Below are 16178 nucleotides of genomic sequence, written 5' to 3' on the forward strand. Positions count from 1 at the left end.
CTTAAGAAAAAAAATCTGCTTTGGAGGCATGGTGTTCCCTTTTCATTGGGCGCCAGGTTTACTGTAATGTTTAACCAGCATGGGATTTTCAAAAGTGCCTTCAGGCTCACAAAGGCCAGTCCCATCCTTAGTACTTACTAAAAGCAGAATCTACAGTAGTAACAGAGAATGCTGCAGTGAACTACTGGATTTTGCAAAAGGCAGCGTTACCCTTTTGCAGGAAATGGGAATTGTGGGTGTGCAAAGATTGCAAAGTTTAGGACCTTAGTGAATGAAATGAAACTTTCCAAAGGTGGGACCCTAATTGAGAAGGCTGTGCCTTCAGTCGTCAGAGAACGTTGTGTCCCCTGGAACTGAGAGCTAAAAACCACTCAGTTGATGGAAGGCAAGGAGACGGTAGTCAAGTCCCAGACGATTTGGGGTTTAAATGTTATCCCAGCACCTTGAGGAAAACAGGAAGCCCGTGCATGGATGGTATGTACTTCCCAGGATGACTGGAGAGCAAGTGTGAACATTCAGGACCCTTTTTTTTTTTTTTCCAGGGTGTGGAGGGTATAGGTGCGTATACAAGACAAAGCCCCTAATATTGGGACATCTGATCACCCTAGCACTCCCAGTGCCATGTGGATTTTAGCAGTTATATGCAGCAGATCCAGTTCAGACACTATAAGCAGAGTCCATTTTTAGAGTCTTTGCCAAACCAATAACCAAAACACATGACTAAGCAGAGGCACAAGAAACCAGCCTCCCGCTGTCAATGACACTAGGTAGAGATGGAAACAAGCGAAAGCTGGGAGAACAAGGAAAATTGCAGTTAAAGAGGAGACCAGATTTCTAATCCCGGGATTGATTTATCCCAGTGTATGATCCTCACCTTTAGAATTCTAAAGTTGAGGACTGGGAATCCTGTTAACTTCTCTCTCTTCCCTCACTACCCCCTCCCCGTCCTTCTCCCAAAGGGATTTGTCGCTCCTCCCTTCTTTCCCAACCGGGCAAGGTCTGTCTTTCTGCTATCCTCCATTTGTGAGGATTCCCCACGGCGTCTACACCCAGCAGGCCCAGCCTGTGTTGTGAGCCACCCGCCTTTGTTGCGTTTGTGTGGCCAATTATATATGATGAGCCAGTTGCTGTGTTCGTAAGCCACATTCCACGGCTCCGATTAAGACTGTGCTGTAAGTACCAAGCAAAGCACACGTGTAAGAGGTCTTAAAAGTATACTTTTATTTTCTTCCAAAATACTATGTACACTCTGTTAAAGCTTGTCGAGATGCAATGGCTCCTATTCAATGGAGCTGTGCAGAGACATGTAATGCAAGACAACAATAAAATCTAACTGTCTTCATAAGACACTTCCTTTTTTCCATTACAAAATACTTTAACATTTATAAATTTATCTATATTTGACATCATATAAAATAAACTAATATTCATACTCAAGTCTAAGTTTTTACAGGGGATATAGTACAATATGTACAAGAACATTTCACTGTGTTTGTCAAACCAGCCTGGTTATAACTACCAGGCTTTAGCTTATAATGTACAAATATGCTAAAAGTGCAAGATTTGAATTAAAGCTGCCTGTGTTTTCAGAGGTCTGGAATTGTGTGGCCAAACGCGTACACAGGTGTGTACTGAAAGCCGGACAATGTTTATGACTTAGGGTGTGTCGCTCTGAGCCGGCGCCAATCTTTGGGCACACACTGTTGCGTTCCTACCGTCCAAAGGACAGCAATAAGCCCACTCTCTACTACTGGTAGAATGTGCATCCCATTGTAAGCGGACAAGCCCACCTGCTTACCGAAACCAGTGGACAATAGGCAATTGCAAACAGGTCACGAAAACACAGATCATTGCTAACACAGAGGTAAACAAATCAACGGTAACCTGAATAGGATCGCTTTATGTGAGAGCGCTCAGGGCCGACGGCTGAGGTCTGGATTCAGTATTTACACAGGTTAGGCTCCTGTTGCGTCGACTGGAGATTGCCTGAGTAAGGACTGAACAGAAACTGAGTAAAACCTGAGTAAGGACCTCAACAGTGTGGCGCGCTCATGATTGTCTGTCTGAAAACTGGGAGGAGCTTTGAAGGCAGCAAGAAAGGATGTGCATTCATGAAAGCTGCCTCTTCACATGAGTCAGAGGGACATGGCCCGTGTTAGCCAGGGCTTGTCAACATCCATCAATGACTCTTTTAGCCAAATTGCACTAACAGCGTGATAGACAGTGCAAAGAAGGGGTAGAGTGTTTTTTTCTTCTCAATAAAGTGCATGTTTTTTGAAAGGCCAATCCAAAAAAGGGTCCCAAACCCTGCATTCTAGGGCCACCATTTAGCCTCTTTTCTTTCCCCGATCTCCCCAGCCACAGCCATCCTCAAGGCCAAATTGTCACAGCTCCCAGCCATTCCTGACTGCAACCAGCTGGCAGAGGATGCCCATATTGCACATAGTAGCCATGTAAGTCTCAGCTGCACAATTGTCCAGCTCTGTGTTCCATAAGCAATAATGAAAAGGCAACTGCATGGATTGGGCCTGAGAGCTCCATAAAACATGGGCGTTCTCTGCACTACAGTGTGGCTTAGTGAAGGGTTCAGTGCCAACTGCTGGCCTCATTTACACGAGCCCCCACTGCCTGCAGCAGAGCTGAGACGGGTTTACAAGGCCACACCAGAGACAGCAGCCCAGCCGCACGAAGAGTGAAGAGGAGAATTTTTGGGCCTCGTTTTTTTTGTTTTTTTTTTTAACATTGGCTTTTGCACAAGCCCGTCTCCCGTCTTTCTTCCCTGCCAGCTCATTTTATTTTCCAGTAAAACTATTGGCAGTGGGGGAGCTAACCTAATACAGGGGCAAACAGCTGCTGAAAGGGCTGCTCAGGCAGCGGGGCTGGCGCTGATGGAGCAGCAGACGAGTCTGTGGCTGCTACTTGAGGCAAACCAGGCCAGGCCTCTAGACGCGCTTTGCAGTCAAACTGGCTGCAGCACATGTGGGCCCCCCCGCCAATCGCCCTCACCCAACGTGTTTCAGTACAAAAGCCTGGCTACACAGGCTAAAAAAGCAGCCTCGAAGAGCTGAGGCTGGTAGGGCATTTATCGTGATGGTTTCAGTTACAAGGTTATAGTCACAGGGATTCACCTGTGCTGCTACCACCTTAAGTTGAGCAAGCGAGAGCCCACAAGCAAGCGTTAAAATGGCCACACTGGGTCAGACCAAAGGTCCATCTAGCCCAGTGTCCTGTCTTCCGACAGTGCCAGGTGCCCCAGAGCGAATGAACAAAACAGGTGATGATCAAGTGATCCAGCCCCTGTTGCTCATTCCCAGCTTCTGGCAAACAGAGGCTAGGGACACTATCCCGGCTACTAGCCGTTGATGGCCCTGTCCTCCATGAACTTGCTTAATCTGTAGAATAACTAACTGGCTAGTTTCCTATAACACTTTTTTGTCCATGTCTTGGCCCCATTTTAACACATTCCAAGAGCACAGCTCCACCAGTGCAGGCCTGTACCAAAGTGGCCCGAAGTCAGCCACGGCTCCCACTGCATTTTAATAAAAGTCGTGGTAGGTACTGAGCACAGAGTGGCTGGTGGGGTGCGGGGGTGGTTAAACACAAGTTTGTTAAAAAAAAAAAATTAAATCCCAACCTCCTCCCCACCCCCCGCCTTGGCAAATGTAAGTTGAGTGCCACAACAGACGCTGTGGAAGTGCCTCTGCACAGCACCTCACAGCTACCAGCCAGCCTGAGCTACAGGCTGGTTGCGCACATCGGCGCTGAAGGGCCCACCCTTTATGCTGGCCCGCTACAAGGGCCATGCCCCACACCGTTTGTGAACTGGGGTGTGTGTGTGTATTTTTGGTCTTTGCGTGCTGCACCAATGACTTTCAGCTGCAGACAAACAGCCTGGGTGTCGAGCGTGTATCTGAGGGTACTCGTGCACTGGGGCTGGAGGTGTCACGTCCAGCGCCTGTAGATGTACACGGCCTGCTGCTAAAAACACACCTGTAGCTGCAGGCGTGTGTGTGACAAGTAGGTGCAGCTGGAATGTCACTGCAGGCAGCCAGCCCTCACGCTGCTTGGGCTACATTTAGTGCAATAACGCCATTAGCCCTCCCCTTGGATTGTGGGGCCAGAGTCGGGTGTGTGTGGGGGGGGGGGGCTCCCCATCTCTTCTGCCTGCAGGCCATCTAGTCCATTCCCCCAACAGCTGGAGGAGCAGTTTGGGGGGTGTGTGGGGTGCACATTTTTTATGTGGGCGGGGGCGGGGGGCCACTAATCCACCACTGTGCACCTCTCCTGAAGCTGGGTAAGCCATCTCCAGCCTCCTCCGGCTATTTTTAATCACTCAGGAGTTGAAAGAACAAGCGGCTGCTTTCAGTGGAGCCCATTCCTTGCCAAAGACACAGCCCTCGTGAGTAAGGCTACAGTTAAGTCACGGGTATTTTTAGTAAACGTCATGGCCAATAAACAAAAATGCATGGCCTGTGACCTGGCCATGACTTAGCTCTGTAAGTAAATCTTGAAGCAGGGGCACTGGTGCTGCTGCTGGGGAGCTGCTTGTGGCCAGCAGACCACAGCTGCTCGGGGACTGCTGCAGTGGCTGTCCTGGCACCCATGGGAGGAGCAGGCCTTGGAGCCAGCTGCTTGGGCAGCCCTGGGGTCAACCACACTGGCCTCTGCAGACGTCATGGCCTCCATGATGTCTGTAACAGACAGCGAGCCCTAAGGTTCCTGTGCCCCAAAGCACTAATGCTAAGCAGCACCAGCTAGATGCCTTTTCAGCTATCTCTGACACACCCCTGGAATGGAGACAAGGTGGCAACTCACATACCAACCAGGCCCTAAGCTGCCCTCAAGCAAACACACCCTAACGTCAGTGCACGTGTTAGTTACGTACCACACGTTGCACAAGAGCCTGTAGCCCCACGTGCGAGTGGCTCAGCTCACCTACATGACGTGCTTCCGTGGGGCGGCCAGTGGCTGCTAAGGAGGCATGGCCTGGTATACGTGTTGGGCCATTTCCTGGCCACGACATGGATCACCCAAGGGCACAATTTTTGCCCCTTGTATTTGCTGGTAAAAGACAGCTACAAACAACACTTTGCTAAGCAGACGTTTGAGGCCGGCATTGGGAAGGTGGTTGCTAGTTCGCATAATTTTTCCAGCCATGGTCCCTGACGTTACAACACGCTTCAGTCACAAGGACGTGGCAGGGACACTCGCAGTCCTCTCTGGCAGCTGAGGTGGGGAAACCCACTCTAAACAGGAGCTCAGTGATGTTAAGGCCAACATTTTTTTTTTTTTTTTGGCCGGCTAAGCTTTGGTACCCCAAGCTTCACCCCGGCTGCCTTGGCCAAAATCTGAGCTACACTCACTGAGCCAGCCAAAAAAAAAAAGGGCACATTTGACAATTCGAGCCTATGGCTTTGCCCCAAGTCGTACAGTGCAGCTCGGGGCGCCGGGGGGGGGGGGGTTGGCTTAGACTCAGCCTCCTCGACCTCTCATGATTATGCTCCCATCTTTTCTAGATACACCACCATGGCATAGTAGTGTACAGGGTTACCCAGAGGCTTCAGGGGGCGTCTTCGGAGGCGGGGGGGGGGGGCGGTGTCCTTCCACTTCGGGTCTTCAGGGCACTTCGGCAGTGGGTCCCGGAGTGAGTGAAGGACCCACCACCAAATTGCTGCCGAAGACCCAGAGCCAGTGAAGGCCCCGCCGCCGAATTGCCAGTGAAGACCTGGAGCAAAAGGAGCCCTCGCAGCTGAATTGCCACTGAAGGCCTGGAGCGGAAGAAGTTCCGGGTCTTTGGCAGTAGGTCCTTCACGCGATCCGGGTGTGTTTGGCAGCACTGAAGGAGCTGCTGCCAAAGACTCCCATGGGGGCCCCTGAAAACTCTCATGGGGGCCTGGGGCCTTGCTCCCCTCCCCCCCGGGGGCGACCCTGGTAGCGTATTGTACACGGTGCGCCAACTAGGCTATGAAAGCAGCTAACGTCTCTTCTGCGCCGGTGACTGATGCCAGCTGTGCAGCGCTGGGGTGTGGCCTCATGGAACGGAGCGCTGCCCTAGCTCCTAACAGTCTGTGCTGCTCTCCTCTTAGTCACCCTAATGGTGACTTGCGTTTTAATGCTAAAATGTTTAATATGGTTCTCAATGCTCCACGTAAGGTGCCCATAACCGTACTACGAGGCTGGCCTCCAGCAGCAGGGCACTCAGACTGCAGCCAGGGTGAGCCTGAACCTGCCAGTTGCTCCACGCCCTTCCTAGGCAAAGCCAGGCACCCTGCTTCAAACGTGCTCAACCCCGTTTCTGCTCAGAGTCCAGTTTTGCAAGCAGGCGCCCACTAGCTGAGTGCGGGTGGGGCCCAAACATGCCTAGGCAGGACTGGAAACAAACATGCCCCTTTACATTATTTGGAAATGGTTTTTAACGTGGCCAAAGAAACATCATAACCCAGAATCTTGGCTGGACCGCAGCTGCCACCAGGGCCAAGTGGCTGAAAAACAGCAGAGCTGCCTCACTGAGGCTGCCTCAGGAAAGCCTGCTGGGGCACGGGGCTGCTATATGACCTAGGGGGTGTGTGGGAGTGGGGGGAAGTGTGGGGGCCCTATGCCCGGTGAGCCCATGGTGCCTGAACAGCCTGTGGGAGCTGGCTTAAAATAAAGCATTCCCGCATGAGCCCAGCTTTGGCAGCCCAATGGTGACCTACAGTCACCTTTTCCAAGCAGTGCTGAGCACAGCTCCACTGCTCACTATGATCCAGCTGGACCTCACCATGCTTTCAGCCTCATCTGTTTCTGCTCAACGACTAGAGGCTGGCACCCGAGCTCATGGTGATGGAGGGATCCCAAAAGGGCCTAGAAAGAGCAGATTGATGAGGTTAGCTCGAGGTTAGACAATAACCTAAACTCTATTCCGAGTGCCAGCCACAATATTAGGACTTTGCCATTGCTTTTTTATTTTTGCTTTAAGGAAGTATCCAAGCATTGTCTCAGAAAGCCGCTCTTATTGGCATAAATTGTCTTCAGCGTTTGGGATCGAGCATGACCCAAGTCTAACACTCAGTTACTAAAAAAAAAAAAAATCTAAAAATTAAATATTCATTTTCCTTTGGAAAGACACAAACAGTAGGGCCACTTTACTATACACCCACTGAGGAATAGACATTTTGTCAGTTCATAAATATAAACATATAGTTAAAAAGTGACAATTTACAAAAATACAATTTATTGCTAACTCTATAGGCTTGGAATATCACTTGGGTCATTGTTAGTATAAATTTCAGCTTTGCCAAATTGAAACATGAACTAGCAAAACCACAAAGTTTGCCTTCATCTGATTTTCAGGTCTAAAGAAACATGCACTGCACGGTCCAGTGGAAAACGTAAGGACTCCTTGCCAGTACACCCTGAAAAATACTTGGCTACAGGGAATAAAAACATATAAATTTATCTGCACACATCTCTTATTAATGGTGCTGTGAGTTGGTATAACAACAGTACGAAATTTAGGCAAGAGTGGTGTTACAGAAATTAGCAGCATTATCCAATCATCTGAAAAAAAAAAAAATTCTGGGATTGAGGTATAGGAAAAAAGGAAAACAAAATCCACAATGAACTTACTACAACATAGTGAATTATGTACACGATAATTAAATGGGATCCTGCTGATTCTGACAGTTTTCCGTGTTCCAAACACTGGTCTTAAATTCACAGTGAATTTCAGCAACATTTAAAAGGAGCATCCATGTCCTGCATTGAAAATATTTTCTCAGTTGCAAAGTGATCTTTGCACTGACCTGATTAATAACATGCCTGCAGCTAGAAATCCATATTGCAGTCCAAAGGAATTGTCCTGCTGAGCTGTGTAAGGACATATGGCTTAGTGACCAATACCGGCCACATATGACTTCAGAGATCATTTTCCTATCTAAGTCAACCATTTTTGATCAACAAGTCTCTAACCGCCTTTGCAGATTAGCTTTGGCAGGCAAGAGCACCACAACCAGTTCCTACTATCCTGATTTTAGCCTCCAAATACTTTTAGCACTTTGTAGCCCCTCTTGACAGGATGTACGTGAACGGGAGTTCTAGCTGTTCACAGTTAAACTGTGTTTAGTCGAACGGTTCTGGGGCTTCATGAATCCAGACTTTGCTTTGATACTGTCGCTGTGCAGCATCAAGGACTGAATACATAAAAATGGTAATCAACAAGGTACCATATGGCGATCCTGCTCTCCTGCGTGGACCTTCCTCCATGCTGCCATGTTTCCCTCTGGGCTAACCCTCACCCCTCTGGCACATGAGGAGGGCCGGCTCTCCTCGAATTTCGCCGTCCTTTCCCCGACTCCTGCTCAGCACAGCAGCTGCGACTCGTCACCTTCTCCTCATGCCCTGGCTTTCAGGGCAGCTGCATTTCAGACAGGTCCTGTAAGTTGCAGGACTGACCCTGTGGATGGTGGCTTTGTTGCTGTGGATGGAGGAAGTAGCCCATGGTATTCTGCTGCGGTATATGAGATGGCTGGAAAATACGCTGATTTTGACTCCCCTGGACCGACTCGGGGGCTTGCATCTGTAGAAAGGAAATGCGATACAATCAGTCGGGTTTCCCAGCAAACGCAGATTCACCTTGTGCCCTGATCTAGCTTCTTCTGGCTGTTCAATCAGTGCTCTGGAAAGGGTTGGGCTGATTCTGGATGAGGCTATCAAAGGAACGTACCGTGCAGAGTCTGGGAGCAAAATGCAGGGCCTCAAGTTTCAATTACCCCAAGGGCCTAAATTTTCAACATAACCGTGAGTTTCCAGGCACTCAGTTTGGATGTCAAAGTTATTTGCACTCCTTAAACCACAGACAATCAAGTACCCAACCCGTGGGGTGAGTGCTACGATTTCCAAACCCACAGGGAAGCCTACGAGAAGGCTCCAGTCTGGGTGAGTGCAATTGTCAACGGCTACTACAGAAGTCTAGAAGCCTCAGCAGGCCCGGCGCCCTCCTCCTCCTGCGAGGAGCGATGGCTGGGAAATCCGCATAGCGACAGCTCCAGGAACCTGCTCCCATGCCCCCTGCACACGGCAGCTCAGCTGGGTTCCGAGGTGCCATGGTGCCTGGCCGCAGTAAGCCTCTGCGGCATAGCCAGTCCGTGGCATGTTCCTGGTGGTGGTGACGTCTGATCTCACAGTGGACAGAAATTCTCATCTTTGCAAGGAAATACCTAGTCGTGCAGTGTGACACACGAATGGGTCATGGAAAGTAAATGTGATCAGCAACGCAGCCAAAAGGTCTGAGTGTGAGGCAGCTGTTGACTTACTGTGACTTTGGACATGTCACTTGACTTCTCACGTGCTCAGATTTGCTTTTTTTCACAAAATGGGGATGAAAGCACCAACCCTCCCACAAGTGCTATGAGGATGAATTAAGGAGTTATCCCTTGTAAAACACTGGCTCTGTGCCTGGGCTGAATTTGTCTTAGTTCACATCTTGATGGGATTATTATGTAATCCCTTCTTTTTCAACCAGCCCTGCAGCATAACTAGTTCCACCTGTATCTGATCTCTGCCCATTACTTTGCTACATACCTCCATACATACGACCCATTAAACTTACAGCTTTTGTAAACCCACTCAGTTTTTGAGAGAATGAAAACTATTTTCAATGATTAATTAGCCTCAGTGATTCCTTCCACGAACTCTTTTATCAACCGGGCACGATCCTTGCTCTTGAAAATCAAATCTGTCTTCGCGAAAGGTTTGCTCAGTGGCCCAATTAAGTCTTTGAATAAAGAGCAGTGTGTGGCTGATTTAAAAAAAAAACACCACAGTCTGCTAGAGTGACCTGACAGCAAATGTGAAAAATCAGGACGGGGATGGGGGTAATAGGAGCCTATATAAGAAAAAGACCCAAAAATCAGGACTGTCCCTATAAAATTGGGACATCTGGTCACCCTACAGTCTGCTCAGATACTACAGGCACAGGAGGCTAGATTTTCAAAAGTGCTTTGGAGGACCCAGCAACTCCCAGTGCTTAACATTCCCGGCCAGATTTTCCAAAAAGCTCCATGTACTGGGTGCTGAGCTGCATTTGAAAATCTGGCCACTTATTTTGGTGCCTTCTGAAAACATGGTCTCAACTGTGCTGACCATTTTTGAAAATTCCGGTGATATAGGGCAGGCTGTAGGTGTGTCTAGGTACAATGGAGATGGGGGGTCATGTAAGGTAAGACAGACAGATTCAAGTCACGTAAGAGCCATTCCTTCTAATCTGTCTGATTGACATTTACAAACCCCGACCAAGTATACTACCTGCAGGTAGAGATGCTGCTGCTGAACCTGCTGTTGGGGTGGCCATTGGTGGAGATGAACTGGAGGCTGCGTCTGGTGGGAAGTGAAGTTGGCCTGGGGAATCATGACCGAAGGGGTAAATACAGGAGAAGGGGCAGGAGCCCTGACTGTGCTACATGTAATTGGCTGCATCTGTAATGGGGGAGGCAGCAGCTGCTGTTCTGGAACAAATCTGTAAATAGAAGGAAAATAAAACACTAATAGAAGGTAAACAATGAATCAGCATGAGCCTAAACGCCAGAGAACTGCGCTGATTAAAACAAAGCAAAATGCAGTCTGGAAAAACAACCCGGAAAATGTACCAGACTAGCCACAAAAATCTCCCATCAAGGGCGGCAGGTAGCCCGTGCCTCCCCAAACAGCCTGACCTGGCCCTGCTCATGCTCTGCCCCCATGCCCTCTCCTTCAGTTCTCCGCCATGGCCCAGGCTGCAGGGACTCAGGGTGGCTGCACTCCGACCGCATCACCAGGAGCTGGGGAGACCTCAGCACAAGGGGAGGGACAGAGGCTGGCCTCCCCCAATGGCTGGGTCACCGGCCGCCCATGTCTCCCACATCCTTTATCAGTATAATGACGTGGAATTCATACTTCAGCTCCACATGTGAGAACAAGAGTATCTGATTTGGAGAAGCTGATGGCTCTGCTGTATGGTTGCACCCCCCACCAAAACCGTGAGTCTTGTGATTTGGCCAGTTTAAATAAGAGATTCGTCGATTCACAGATCCCAAAGCCAGAAGGGACCATTGTGATCACCTAGTCTGATCTCCTGTGTAGCACAGGCCAGAGAACTGCCCCCACATAATCCCCAGAGCAGATCTATTAGGAAAACATCCAATCTTCATATTAACATTGTCAGTGATGGAGAATCCACCAGGACCCTTGGTAAATTGTTCGAACGGTTAATTACTCTCACCATTAAAAATTTACACATATTTTCAGTCTGAATTTGTCTAGATTCAACTTCCAGCCATTGGATTGTGTTAGACCTGTCTCCGCTAGCCTGAAGAGCCCGTGATTAAATATTTTTCCCCATGTAGATACATACAGACTGTAATCAAGTCACCCCTTAACCTTTTCTTTGTTAAGCTAAATAGATGCAGCTCTTTGATCAATGAAACAACCACATCCATTGGCGTACTTAGATGTAAAGCTCTCTGGGACAGGGACCAATACTTCATTGTATGTTAGTACAGTGTCTAGTGCAATAGGGGTGGCATCTCTGGGTGCTACTGAAATAACAACAATAGAAATAAGGTGACTGCGGCAGCACAACCTTGAAAGGTGTGCAGCTGTGTTAAGATGAACAGGTTAGAGCATAAGAACACAGCAAAGAGTTTACCTATGCCAATGGGCAGCAGTACAGTAACAATGCTTCTCTTTCTCTAGTACAGTCAGCGTAGGGCTGGACAGGGAACGTATTTTATTTCCCGTGAACATTTCTCAAGAAACATTTTTTCATTTCTGTCAAAAACTTTGAATTTTGAGAAGGATGGCGAAAAACCAGAACCGGAACATTGTCGGTTTTCTGAAACTGAACGCAGCAAATGGTTGCCAATCCCCCCACAAAATGTCAGATTTTAGTTTTCAATAAAAGCCTGAAAAATCTGGACGAGAACTGAAATTTACTTGGAAAATTTTCTATTTCATTGAAGGGATGTTTTTCATTAAAAAAAACAACCCGACATCATTTTTTTTTGTTCAATCAGCTCTAGTTACTTATCTCTTTACCACTGATTTTTTTTTCTTTTTTGGTAACCAAGATTTTTGATCATTTTCATGATCCCGAAAAGAACCCCAATAAGATCTTACACGTGGACAAAGCCGCTGAAGAGAAAGCTCACTGCTGAGATAGTGTACAGGAGGAACAGGGAAGACTTACTTTGCTTGCTGTCTGCCAGCACTGTTTTGTGATGACTGATTACTACCATTAGCACTTGGCATCAAGGCTTGGACTGGCTGATCTAACAACATCCTACGGCAGAATGAAAACATGGCACAGTCAGAAAAGGTATTTGTTTTTTCCTACGTTCAGATTCTTCACAGTCAATCTCTAGTACCCTAGTAAAAGCTGTGTGAAAGCTCTCAAATCTTCACTAACTCATTCCATCCAAGATTATGGACCTGAATGGTTATGTGCATATAACGTAAGATCACTATTTTATCATCTGCTCTAAAGAGACAACAGATCTGAGTTGAAACGTCTAAGCCTTTCAGATCACAAATGTTTAATTGATCTTGTTAACATTATGATGTCCCACTCTCGTGCAAATTAAGGATCCGGTTCTTTCACTTGCTTTGGACACGAGCACACATTTAGCCGGCATCTGCCCACAGAAGAGTTCCAGGTGCCTCACAACACATACCAACAGTGTTTGCATGCTAGTTTCGGGAGCCGGGTTGGGTGGTGGTGGGGCTGGGTCTGTAAAGTGCATAGCACGCAACAATTGATAACAATATTTGGGCCAAATTCCATCCTGGATTACATGGGAATTTGACCTTAACATGTTTAATGATCTAAAGCCTCTTTTAGACAGAAAGGCCTCCAGGCAACTTTTTTTAAAAGGGCCTGATCCTGCAAGCACTTTTGAAAGGGCCTGATCCTGAGAGCCCGTTATAAAACCAATATCTGCTGAGACATCACGAGAATTCTGCACGTGGATGGCTAGCAGGGCTGCACTGAAAAGGGCTATTTCCAGGGCATCCACCCTGGCAGGAGAACGGATATTCTGGAGTTCCTGGGCTACTAAGAGAAAACCATGGGTAGCACTAGTTTTGCCTCTTTATTCCGCTGAAACCAAAAGTTCAGCGCCCTCTGACCGAAGCAAGGCATATAGTACATCGCGTGCCTAAAAACTCGTTAAGCTATATGGGAGGCATATGTATGGAGGCATTAGTAAAGCATTAGTAAAGCATTAGTAAAGCGTTAGTAAAGTATAGCTCCTGACGTGTAGAATGAAAGCCAAGCCTTCAGTGCTGCCCAGTCTAGTGCACAATTATATGTTCCTCCCACTCAGACCTCATCAGGCGCCAGCACTGACTGCATTCCTACCTTAGACTCCTATCTTGGCTGTAGTCAGACGGTTGTTGCCTTTCGCTCATTTCCGTCGGCATCTGAGCAGAGACAGTGATGGGATGAGTTTGGGAAAACATCATGGAGTTGTTGTAGAGGGGCATCGAAATGCTTGTCTGCGCTGGCAGACATGTTTGCTGTGCCTGGCTGCCTCTCATTAAGTGCTGCTGCTGCTGTACCTGAGATATAAAAAATTGTCCCCTATTAGCTGAATCAACTCCATGGCGGAGACCATCTACCGCTAACGTACAGTTAGAAGGCAGACTGTGTGACAATGGCACTTCCTGCTCCCTGAATACAACAGGGGACAGGCAGCAGATCTGTTGAGTGCAAACAGCATGTCTGCAATAGATATCCCTCAGTGGCCACTGTGCAGGTGCTGGGAGACTTTGCTATAAAAAGAAGTTGTCTTTTCAAAATCAGACTATAACAGAAGGGGGAGAGCAGCACAGGCGTGATGGAAGGAAGAAGCCTACAGTGGGAGAAGGTGACTGAAAAATCTGGAGCCCTCACTAATGGATTCTTGTACTTCCTCTACGAATATGGCTTCTTCTCCCTGAGTTATAGCAGTGTAAGTCCCACTGATTACACCTGAGCTACTCCAGACAGACTCTGGTCTAACTAAGAGCAGAACTGGAATCAGAGGTTCCCTTAGGTCTAACACGATTAAATCTCTAGATACTACAGCAAAGTGACAGCACCTACATTCATCATGTGAAACAAAGTCACATCTTAAAGCTGATTAAGTGATGCACGTCCCACTCACTGCAGCATGAAACCTAGACTCAGGAGGCACGAGGAGAATTGTGCTCATTAGCCGGGGGTAAAGTGGAGGGAGCCACAGGGCCTGGGCATCAGCGTCATCCTTGGTGCAACTCCAGCCAAGTCAGGTGGAGTTGCCTTAGGGACGGCTCTGTCCCTAAACAAGCTGACATGCAATAATTACAAGAGCCATTTATAAAGAACATTCAATTGTCATTGAAGAAAACCAAGAAGTCAGCAACCTGTGAGGACGTGACACAAGGTTCCCTGAGGAATTGATGTGGTGACGGTAAGTGTGGGGTACTGTAGTGTTTGGATCCCATAAGGCCTTGCTGCTGAGGCTTCTTGGCTGTGGCCTGCCCGGTTGCCCCAGGCTGCTGTGGTTGGGATGGCCTTCTTGGGCTCTGTTGTTGTACGTTGTTAAAGACTAAGGGCATAGGTTGTTGCATCAGCATCTGTAAGAAAGAGATACATGAGCTGGTACAGCAGTTTATGCATTTAATTTTTTAATGCATCTTCCTGACTGTGCTACAGTAAGCTCTCATTCAATGTACAATATTGCTGGTGCAAAAGACAGCATTCCCAAGATCTATTAAATCGATACATTAACATAAATTGTGCTGGATTCCCTATATCCAATAAAACCAGGTCCTTTGCCATGGCTTAGCAACGTGGTATTGAGATACAGTTTCACCTCTAGTTCACTAGCTCTAATGAAGCTTTATCAAGTCAAAACTGAAAGTCACTGGAATCTGATGGCTTTTGCGAAACAACTGGAACCTGCAGTCCAGATGTTGGTCTATGGGTGCCTATATCACAAAACTCACCGCAGGGGGCTCAGCCTTAACAGAGAAGAAGGACTAAAGGAACACGGATACTTATCTAAACCACCATCTCTAGTTCAGGGGCAGCTCCAGGCCCCAGCACGCCAAGCGCGTGCTTGGGGCGACATGCCGCGGGGGGCGCTCTGCTGGTCGCCGGGAGGGCAGCAGGCAGGGTGCCTTTGGGAGGTCCACCGGAGCTGCGGGACCGGCGAGCGGCAGAGCGCCCCCACCGCGGCATGACGCCGTGCTTGGGGCGGTGAAATGTCTAGAGCCGCCCCTGCTTTAGTTGCTGAGCCTGTATTCTTTACTCATGCAACAGTCCCACGTGTACCAATTAGAGTAAAAAGCCCTGCATGGGCTTTTGTGCATGTGGCTATTTTCAGTATACAAACCCAATATTACAATGGACAAGGCCATGTTTGCTGGTGGAAATGGTACATTCTGCAGCAGTGAAGTGATTAATATACAGAGCTGGTTTCTATTTTTTCCCCTAATATATTTGTTAAGGAGTAGATCTAATTTGTGTCAATCCTTTCTCAGCTATTCTCCAAACCTATATTTTTGGCACTGTACTTTGATTGAATTTTTACCAGCTCACCAGACCCTTCTCCACATTTGACTGACTCATTGGTGAATGAGATCCATTTAGAATGATCAACTGTACTTTTCTCTCTTTCAACCTCTTTGCTACTTAGAATAGTGAACATCTAAATTAAAAGTGCATGCACGTTGAAGTGATGCCAACCATGCACAGTAAATCTGATCAGATTATGGTTAGTTAAATTCAGCTCTCAGTTTGTAAAACTGGATTATTTTTTCAGTATATTTGTACGTTGTCGACTTTTGGATAAAAGGAGGAAATGGATGCAGTCACTAGTGTTCTAGCTGCACCACAGTTTGTTATAATGAGTGACAAATCCAATGCACAGATTAAACACAAAATAATCTATGCTGCATTTGTGCTTTAATGTCACAAAACAACTTTACACCAGGGGTGATTTGCAGTTAGCTCTTTAAAAAAAAAAAAAGGATCACAGGATAGTGTGTAGATACCAAAAAAATTCCTGTGTAAATCATTTCTGGAGAAGATTCCATTTCCAGAATTAAAGCATCCTCAGTTATTCCAGTGTCACCAAGCTCAGGATATCTGAAGAGCATTTGCTTTCCCATGTTGTGCTGTCGTTAATTTTAGTGTCACA

General features: G+C 47.5%; 1 protein-coding gene across 2 annotated transcripts in view; it reads right to left on the minus strand.

Annotated features, from left to right (window-relative positions):
• Nucleotides 1-5926: 5926 nt before the first annotated feature.
• PASD1 (PAS domain containing repressor 1) overlaps nt 5927-16178 on the minus strand; it is a 78857-nt gene continuing 68605 nt past the window's right edge. The window contains exons 17-21 of one of the 2 annotated variants that reach the window (XM_039486820.1): nt 14398-14610; nt 13373-13572; nt 12203-12295; nt 10285-10495; nt 5927-8557 (exon numbers count right to left, since the gene is read on the minus strand). In XM_039486820.1, coding sequence (XP_039342754.1) covers nt 8387-8557; nt 10285-10495; nt 12203-12295; nt 13373-13572; nt 14398-14610 — 888 coding nt within the window. In that variant the 3' untranslated portion in view covers nt 5927-8386. The remainder of the gene's footprint in view (nt 8558-10284; nt 10496-12202; nt 12296-13372; nt 13573-14397; nt 14611-16178) is intronic. The other variant, XM_039486822.1, reaches the window with a different exon arrangement.

Source organism: Mauremys reevesii, linkage group 9 (genome assembly GCF_016161935.1).
Source record: "Mauremys reevesii isolate NIE-2019 linkage group 9, ASM1616193v1, whole genome shotgun sequence".
Classification (NCBI taxonomy): Eukaryota; Metazoa; Chordata; order Testudines; family Geoemydidae; genus Mauremys; species Mauremys reevesii.